General features: G+C 48.0%; 1 protein-coding gene across 1 annotated transcript; it reads right to left on the bottom strand.

Moving 5' to 3' along the window:
- Positions 1 to 6: 6 nt before the first annotated feature.
- LOC105234339 (nuclear RNA export factor 3) lies at positions 7 to 7,424 on the bottom strand. The gene is given in 12 exon segments (XM_034650057.1): positions 7 to 198; positions 2,294 to 2,435; positions 3,220 to 3,284; positions 3,919 to 4,078; positions 4,188 to 4,246; positions 4,367 to 4,474; positions 4,613 to 4,668; positions 4,754 to 4,822; positions 5,144 to 5,155; positions 6,195 to 6,246; positions 6,975 to 7,083; positions 7,245 to 7,424. Coding segments are annotated over 11 exon segments (897 nt in total). The 5' UTR covers positions 7,034 to 7,083; positions 7,245 to 7,424; the 3' UTR covers positions 7 to 83.
- Positions 7,425 to 9,437: the final 2,013 nt, after the last annotated feature.

Here is a 9,437-nt window from a genome sequence, read left to right as displayed (position 1 = left end):
GAGTCTCAGGCTGATTCCGTGGATATTCCTGCTGGTCTGGTACCTATCCAGCTCAACTCAGGGGACCGGTTTGTGAGCCGTCGTCAACGCGGTCGAACTCCCTCCGGGGACAGAGTCTCCACCGCCATCACCCCGGCGCCTCCCCCCGTCACAGCACCAACCAGCCTGGGCGACCACGGCGGCCTCACCCCGGCGCCTCTAAAATTACAGTAGTGTTTGACAGAGCTTAGAGATGTGGGGCCAGGGAGAAGGTGGGTATGGCTATAAAGGGTAGCATGAGGGAAGCTTGTGGTAATGACACAGTTTTGTATCTTGTTTGTAGAGGTAATTACAAAACCTACATAGCTGGTAAAAGTGCATGAAGTTATACACATATATACAGACTAACATGTAAAACTGGTGAAATCTCGGTAAGCTTTGTGGTCCATTTCTGGGTTTGGCTATTGTACTACAGCAATGCAAGATGCTATCATTTAGAGAAGGTGAATGAAAGGTATACATGACCTCCCTGTAAATTTTTGCAACTTTTTGGTAAATCAATAATTATTTCAAAATCAAAAATTTAAAAACAACACAGGACTTGTGAGAAAAATAGGATTTGGAACAAAACATTCAAAAAGCTTGTCAGTGACACATTAAAAACCATAAGAGACTCTGGACTCTGAAAAACAAATTGAGGGTTGCAGAAGGGAGGTGGGTGGAGGGATGGGGTAACTGGGTGATGGGCATTAAGGAGGGCATGTGATCTAATGAGCACTGGGTGTTACATGCAACTAATGAATCACTGAACACTACATCAAAAACTAATGATGTACTATATTCTGGCTAACTGAACATAAAAAAATAAGATTAGATGAAGGTAAACAAAAAAATAAGAACTTAGTAAAAATGTTAGCATGATTTTAGGCCTGGTAAATGATTATGAAATTCATAAATACTGCAATAAATATGGTACTTTACTTGATAAAGATGTTAATTTTGTCTATAGAAATTAATATAGGAAGTGTCTCAGCTTGTGAGTTACTGTGAAGTGGCGGAGGAAAGGTTGTCTGGACACAGGGAACAAAGCTTGGATTTTAGGGTACTCCAAAAATGGAGTCCTTATACTATAATTTTCAAGCGCTGTGGAGGCCTGATATAAATGCTAGAGATTGCTAGAAATGAATGGGGAAGATGAGACCTTCTGGTCATTGGCTCATGGTTGGGGCAGAGGAAGACTAATCTAAGACACAGAATGTGCAATGTCACTCTTCAATGTGAAAATAAACAAGGATCATAAGTAGGGAAAATACAGAACAACTGGCAAGTCTACCAGGTAAACTTTGGCTTCATGGTGTGCCAAGCCCAAACTTAGTCATAGATGTGGCCTCAGGTTCGAGGAAACATATAACAAATATGATGAGGTTGAAAATAAGAACATATAAGGGCTCCTTAACATGGCTTTGTTTTCAAGATCCTAGGTCACTGCATGAGGGCCTCCTCTGGGATCCTACCCTTGGTTTGGAAAAAGTGAAGAGAGAGAATTAGGATGTCAGCAGAGCCAGTTGTCCTGAGTTTCATCTCCAGGACCCCTGACTTCTGTCCACCTACCCTTCCTAAAAACTAAAGATCCATTTCCTTTTATCTCTGAATTCTCAGACTTCACTTTCTGATGAGTAAATAATTTTGTAGTCCTGGTATGGTCTAGTCATTGTACTGAAAGCACCTGTTGTGGGAGAGGGCAGACAACCTCCCTTCAGATTAAAGTGGAGACACTTTGACCACAAGCTGCTAAATCTATGCTACAGAAACAAGCGTCCAAGTTTACCAAGTTGTATGTACCAGAATGAGCAGGTGGCACTGCATATAATGCTGATGAAGTAGTGAAAATGTAAATGTCTATTAATAATAGCTTATGACCTATTGAGATTCAATTGTTTAATACAGAGATCTTAGAAGAAAAGGTAGCTTAATATATACTGAGAGAAAACTAAAATACTAATATTATAATACTACTAATAAATAATAAAAATAATAAACTAACAAAAGAAGTTTCAGAATAATATGCACAGCAGGAAAACTGAGTTTTGCAATATATTCAAATATATTAGTATAAAATTAGGGACTTTTTTCACATGTGAAATTTTGTTAAGAAACAAATATAATTACCTGCATAAAAATAAGAGTAAGACACAAAAATAATTTTTTAGGAAACAAATTTTGTACGAAACAATACAATTACCAGCAAGTTTCCATTTTTCCCTCCTCTGCTCCTCCCAACTCTCTGCTATCCCCATGCACACCCAGCACTCACTTCTGAGACTTCAGTTTCATCCCGGACTGAGTGGAAAAGCCTGCACCATTTCCTGCTGCTCTGGAGAGAGGGTGGGCATCGAGCTGCAGGAAGGTCTGGGCACTGCGAGGGAGAACACTCTGGGTTTCCTTGGGGCTGGTGCCTGCCAAAACAACTAGCCATTCACAGTGAGGAATGGAGGAAAAATGAGCCCTCATGCAACTGAAAGGACACCCCCACCCCGATAATAACCCTGTTTCCACTGCCACTCAGTAACCAGACTTCTTCCATACCCCTTTGTCTGCCTCCCAGACTCCTTGGCTGGTACCTCTAGCCGTCCCACAGAGTCAACCTTTGGAAATTGTCTGCCACCTTCCCTACATTTATAGGTTTATACCCAAAGCAAGGACAATTTTATTTTTTAAAAAGATTCATTTATTTATTTTAGAGGGAGAGAGTATGGGGGTGAAGGGCAGAGGGAGAGTCAAAGGGAGAGAAGCAGACTCCCCGCTGAACACAGAGCCCAATTCCGCGCTTGATCTCACCACGCTGAGATCACGATCTGGGCCGAAATCAAGACTGGGATGCCTAACCAACTGAGCCACTCAGTTGCCCCCGGACCAAGGACAATTTTATACCTGCATTTACTCTGTACAATAGCCCAAGGAATGGACAGTCTAATCTTCATTTTCAGAAGAATATACTAAGTCACAGTAAGGTCATGTGACTTAACCAAGGTAATACTCCTGCTGAATGGTGGGGTCAGGAAGATAATCCACATTTCGATTCCAGACCCCATGCCCTTGACCACTAAGCTAGACACTTTGCTTAGTGTCTACCTGTTTGCTTTCTACAATATTGAGAAAATCCCAAGGACTGCAACACAACATTCCCACACCCTTGAACCCAGGCTGGGCTGGGCGTTCCACCCACAAGACAGCACTCACCTGGAATTGCTCCCAGGGGTAGCAGTGAAGGGCCAGGTAAAGGCAGAACTGAGACATTCCTTCCACTTCAGCAGCAAATAACAAACAACAATACTCCCTTAGAGTCACACGTGCTTCACACGCTCACACGGCTTTCTTCAGTCAGGGTCTCACTTGATATTCACACTGAAGGGGACAATGGTTCTCTGGAGGTAGAAGCAATCTGCTCCCTGTTACAAGGACACTCCTATGTGCCAGGTCCTGTGAAAACCACTTCAGTAGTTCATTTGATGCATTTCTCACAGATGCCCAAAAGATGGACATTATTAGTTCCATTATCAAATGAGAAAACTTCCAGATTAAGAGCCCAGGGTCACAGAGTAAGGACCTAGGATGAATGCCATCAAACTCCACAGCCTATGTTCCTAACGCTTCAGTTGTGCATAGCAAACATGCATGACGCAGGTCAGACCATGATGGTTGGAAGCAGAGTGAAGGCAGGAGAACACAGAGGGAATAGAAGAGAAGGGAAGGCATCAGGGAAGCCTGGGACAGTTCTGAGAGGGAGCCCAGCCAGTGGGGAGGGAGCAGCGTGGCATCTGGGGAGGGGCTCTATGCACACTCACCTTCCTTGAACACCCCGTTGACAGAGAAGCAGAGCATCTTCTCCTGAAAGAGAAGAGCCTGGGTGCTAAGTCACCTAAACTTCTTCCTACCTACCCGTGGCTTTCTGGGGCTGCCCTTGGAAGGAAACAGCTGCTCACTGTCTGGAACCACTTGTCCACCACAAAGGAGCTGAGGTCATGCTGAGTTTTGGGCAGCACAGAGAGGGAGTGCATGATGTCACATTTTGTACGCTTCAGCAGCTGAACACGCAGGGCTATGGGGGAGGAGAAGCAAGCGAAGGTCAGGGGTTGCCACACCCTGGGCCCTATAATTACCCCTGCACACCCCCTTTCCCTGCCCAGTCTTCTCCATCACACACGCACAGGGGTCCTTGAGCTTCTTCATATTCCTGTTTTCCTTGAAGTATTCGCACAAGCTGCTTCTAGGAGAGACAGAGGAACAGGAGGTGGTGGTCTGGGCAGTGTGGGTGTTTCCAGGAGCTGCCATGTGTCTGCTGGGGAGCCGCAGGGCCCAGGAGCAGAGTCTGAGCTTTGCTACTCACGGAGCTGGCTCCCCGGGGTTGAAGGGAATGGTCAGGGAGAAGCAGGCCTCATTGTGGTAGGCACCGAGGAGACCCTGACGGTCTCCAGAGTCGTAGATCAAGTAGTACCTGTGGGAGAGCAATGAGATCAGTCTATCTTGGGGTCTGGACCCCAAATGAGGTTTCAAGACACAGTCAGCGGTCCTGAGCTCGGGCGGCCTCACCCATCCTAGCCATCCCCTTCCCCAGATTCCCAGGAGCACTTACTGCTGCAGGAATCACAGGACTAGACTCTTCAGCACATCAGATCCAAAGAAGCTTCCCTGAAATTACAAAAGTCCTCAAGACCACGGCAGATACCCCCTCCTCATGCACCACCCAAAACCCTGCTTGATCCGCCCTCCTCACCTTGCAGGTTGGTAACCTCTTGTGGGCGGCAATACCAATGCTCGTTGGCGAAGGTGACTCCTGGCTGTCCTGGGGAAAGGAAAAGGGAGTGGGCAGTGCAGACCAGGAGCTGGTGCTGGACAATCAGGGAAAGGATGGGCCCCAAAGAGGGTGAAGGTCAGAGGCCAGGTGCAAAAGGGCCCTGGAAATTACATGGCCAAGACTGATGCCCCTGGAGAACGTGGTTGAAGGAGATCTGGATTCCTTGTTGGGTTAATACGTGGATTTGGACCTCCATGAGTTTTAAGGGTCATGAAAATTGTAACTTCTGCAAGACCTAAATGGCTTCGGGGCAGGTTTGGGGCAGCATCAGTGCCAGGAGAGGAGTCAGTGATCAAGGAATACACCTACCAGGCGTAATAACTTGGGAAACAGTTCCAGGATGGAGTTGCAGAAATCCAGACAAAACAGAAAAGTCAGAGAAACTTTGCAGGTCTCCTTCATCATGGGAGCAAGCACACTTACACCTGACACACAGCCCAGTATGTCCCACCTACACTACAGTGTCCCAGCCTCCTGGGGCCCTTGGCACCTCCCTTGTAGATGGACCTAGAGGGAAAGCACGCACTCCCTTCCCCTCCTCTATCTGATTCCACTCCTCCACCCCACCCCCTCTTCCCTCTCCCCCTGCGTGGATCCTACCTAGACTGTCTTCACTCCCATCTCCAGTGCCACCAGAAGCAACATTTGGAGCCCAGGCTCCAGGGCTGCCATCCCCTTCCTGCCTCCCTTCCTTCCTTCAGGTCCCCACCAAAGGCTCCAGACAGAAGAGGGAATGGGGAGGGAGCCCAGGGCTCTGCCACCTCGCTAGGGGTCCAGCACTCTGCAGGACCATGATACCCCCTCAGGAGTGGTCCAGGATGCTGGGGCAGGGAGGTGAGTGAGGCAAGACCCAGGAGGCAGGGAGGGAGAGGGGGCAGATGAAGACAGAAGAAGGGTTGATGGTAGGAAGGGAGAGGTGAGAGAGACATAGGGGAGTAGAGACAAAGGAGGGAGAGAATGCAAAGCAAAGGGAAGGGAAAGAAGCTCTACCATGGTGGTGGGGGTCAGGCAGGAAGAGAGAAGAAGGGGGAAATGGCCCTCTGCCTACAGTCCTTTCCTTCATCTCCCTAGCTGGCCCTGGCACCCGAGGTAGGAATGGAAAACATGCAGGTGTTGGGCTGGGGGCCCACTGCCTGCTGCTTGAACCTTTGTCACCTGTGTGAGCTCAGTCTGAGCCAGACATGGGGAACGAGGCCGCCACGGGGGCAGGAGACCTACCCCAGAAGGAGTAGAGGGTCAAGCCCCAGGTCAGCATGGAGCTGAGGGTCTGTGGCCCCCTCTTATGATCACCACCTTCCCTCCTGATGGCCCCAGTGCACCTGTGCCTGTCTCAGTCGGTTCCTAGTCTGAGGAATCATACCTGTGCTGGGCTACCCAGGGCTCCTCTGAAGGACCAGTCAGGATCAAGTGGCCTGTAGAGGGAGTAGAGGGAGTGGAGGGGGCGGAGCCTCTGAGAAGCCTGTCCTCCTGTGCTCTCAAGCACCTCTGCCCTCTGTCTTCCATTCCTGCCTCAGGAAGCCCTCTGCTCACTGGCAGTCACCCACTTCTGGCCCCCCGACTCAGGGAAACCTTGGTTTCTCCCAGGGAAGGCCCAGCTCCTGGCAGCGGGTCAAAGGAATGGATGTCATGTTGGCAGTCCCCCAGGACCTCGGCCCTCAGCGTGGGTCAGGAAAGCTGCCAAGGCAGCCTGGAACTGGAGGGGGGATACATTTGGTTCAAGGAAAGGAGGATCCCTCTCAGAACATGGGAGGGAAGCCCTGTTTCGGCAGGGAGGCAGGAAGGCCTGTCTCAGAATAGGGCCCTGGGCTGGAGGACCCTTGTCAGTCCAGGTCACAGCATGTGGTTCAAGGTGGTCACTCTGGTCCTAGTGAGGAAGGGCAGCCCTGCTTCGTGGATCACACTTTGGGCAGGGCACGCTAGAGAAGGCTGGGTGCAGATAGCCTGCAAACGGACCTCAGACCAGACAAACAGGTGAGCAGGTCAGAGGAAGGGAAGGGGACGTCTAAGCACAGGCGAGGGACACGGAGAGGAGAGCATAGAGCCTCTGGTCCCCCCAAAGGCACAGAGCTTCTGCCTCCTCCAAACAGGTACTGTCAGGCAGAGTTCAGATTCCCACGGGGTGACACAGTGTACAACTGACCTTATGTTGGTTGATTTATCAGGGAAGGCAGTGCATGGGAGGCTTCCGCCAGCACTCATCTCTCTGGCTGCAGACTTTTGCCCTGGTCCAAATCCCCTGCAGACTTCACCTACAATTACGGGGAGGAAACACACGGAGCAGAGAAAGATGGCCCGGATGACCCTGCTCCCCCAGCCCTTCCCTTTTCCAACAAATCCACTTCCCTGACTCTTGTCACCACCCCATGAGCTCTCCCCACCTTCCTGTCAAAGAAGGACCTGGGTACCACACCTTGCCTCACTGTTGGAGAGTTCAAGTTCTTGATGCTGGCGGCATTCTGCAGAGTGTTGCACAGGCTGTCCAGCTGGCAGGGGGTCTTGTTGCTCGGGTTCAAGGGCAAAAGCTATGATGAGGGAAGAGTTACAGTGAGGACCCCAACAGGGGATATCTGAGACCAATCTGCCTCTGCTACCTAATCTCTCCCACCTTCACCATCAGTCTCAGCACTGGCCTGAGTCCTCACCTCGGGCATGTTCTTTTCATGGGTCTGCAGGGTGGCAGCCATGCTGTTTCTAAGACTTGGTACCATTTCAATATCATGGGTGATCAAGTCTCCGAGAAGACGAGAGGAGGGAATCAGAAGGCTGAAAGAGGCCCGGCTGGCATAGCTCCAGCACCAATCCCTGCCCACGTTACCATCCGTAAGGCTCCTTCCCAGACAGGCTCCTCTGCCCTCACCTGCCCTAGAATTACTGATGGAGACATACCAGGGGCAAAGCGGACTCTCTGGATGTTAAAACGTTGCTGGGAGACTACATATCGTTTGTTCATGGTCAGCTGCAGAGTTAGAGATGGGGTCAGTGGCTCTTGAAAACCAACACACTTTTAAATAACTGATGGGTCAAAATATGTCTAGACTTATTTTGCGAACAAATTATTGGTTATCTTTAGTAAAACGAGGGTGATTATAGGACGAAATGTGTTTCAATAACACATCTTTGTAGATGTTAGATTTTAATACTATTTGCTATAAACTGTACTAGGTCCTGATTCCTCCTAGGGTCCTACAGTTGTAGGCCTGGCTACAACTCTCCAAACTAACATTGTGATTTTTCTCCCACCTTTCTGACTTGAAATCATTTAAGAACAAAAACTTCCCTTTTCCTGAGGTCCTGAAAACTAAATATAAATGACTTGATGTAAAGAAATCCCCATGCTAGCTCATTAACAGACAGTCTTTGTGCTTACTGCTCTATGGGCCACTCAAAAAGATCACTGAAGACATCTGAACTGCAAACCACGAAGATCTGTGAGATTGCCACTAGCTCTCCTCACTCTATCTAAAGAGGCTTTTTTCCCTTATAACTTCTGTTTATTTGATGTACAAAAATAAGCAAAACAAATCTATAGTCCTAAAAGTCAGTATGGTGGTTATTTGGGAGGATAAAGGAAACAGTAATGATTGGGAAGATACACAAGGAAGACTTCTGGGGTCTGGCAGTGTTCCATTAAACTCAATCAATGTTCTACACTCTGGTAATGCCCTATTAAACTTGACCTTTACCTTATACTATTCACGAAATCATTTTTTTGTTCAATGAAAAGGAAAAAAGGAGAAGTAGAAGAAAAAAACTGAAATTGATTTTATGCATGGTGTGAGGTAAGGATCAAGCTTACATTTTTCCATATGCCAATCAATTAATGCAGCACTATCAGTTGAAAAGGATATTCTTCGCCCATTGCTCTACAATGCCAAGTTTTGCCATAAATCAGGTCTTCAATTCCACTCATCTATTTACTTGTACTTGTACCAACATTATATGTCAGTCTGACATCTAGAAGTCTCATCAACTGGCTACCCTCAGAACTCAGAGACTGGCTTAATGTTTGATCCAAACATTAACCATTGTTTTTCTTTTGTTTCCATAGAAACACCTCTTATTTAATACCCGATTACTTGAAACATAGGTGTAACTTTCAAAATATACCTGCATCACTGCCTCCTGAAATGAGTTTGACTAAACTGACCTATTGCTAGGACTAAGAGGCGGCACCAACGAAATGAAATAATCCACCTGCTCAATATTTAATATGTGACACTCCCAAGGAAGTATTCATGGGAGGGGGGACTGAAGGGGTTCAGGACAGCCCCTACTCAGAATATGCCACTTTGGCATGTGGATTATTTTGAGCTGAAGGCACTTGAGAACCTGCAGACTCAAGAGAAAGTTGTGTCCCTCCTTTAACAACACACAGAAAAACCTAAAATGGGGGTCTTTCCCAGAATAAGAGTTATGAACAGAGATAAATTTTATCTGAGGGGTGCTTGGGTGGCGCAGTTGTTAAGCGTCTGCCTTTGGCTCAGGGCGTGATCCCAGCGTTCTGGGATCGAACCCCACATCAGGCTCCTCAACTAGGAGCCTGCTTCTTCCTCTCCCATTCCCCCTGCTTGTGTTCCCTCTCTTGCCTGGCTGTCTCTCTCTG

Source organism: Ailuropoda melanoleuca, unplaced genomic scaffold (assembly GCF_002007445.2).
Source record: "Ailuropoda melanoleuca isolate Jingjing unplaced genomic scaffold, ASM200744v2 unplaced-scaffold10494, whole genome shotgun sequence".
NCBI classification, from domain to species: Eukaryota; Metazoa; Chordata; class Mammalia; order Carnivora; family Ursidae; genus Ailuropoda; species Ailuropoda melanoleuca.
Note: the sequence above shows the minus strand (reverse complement) of the source record. Positions and strands in the feature narration are given on the sequence as shown.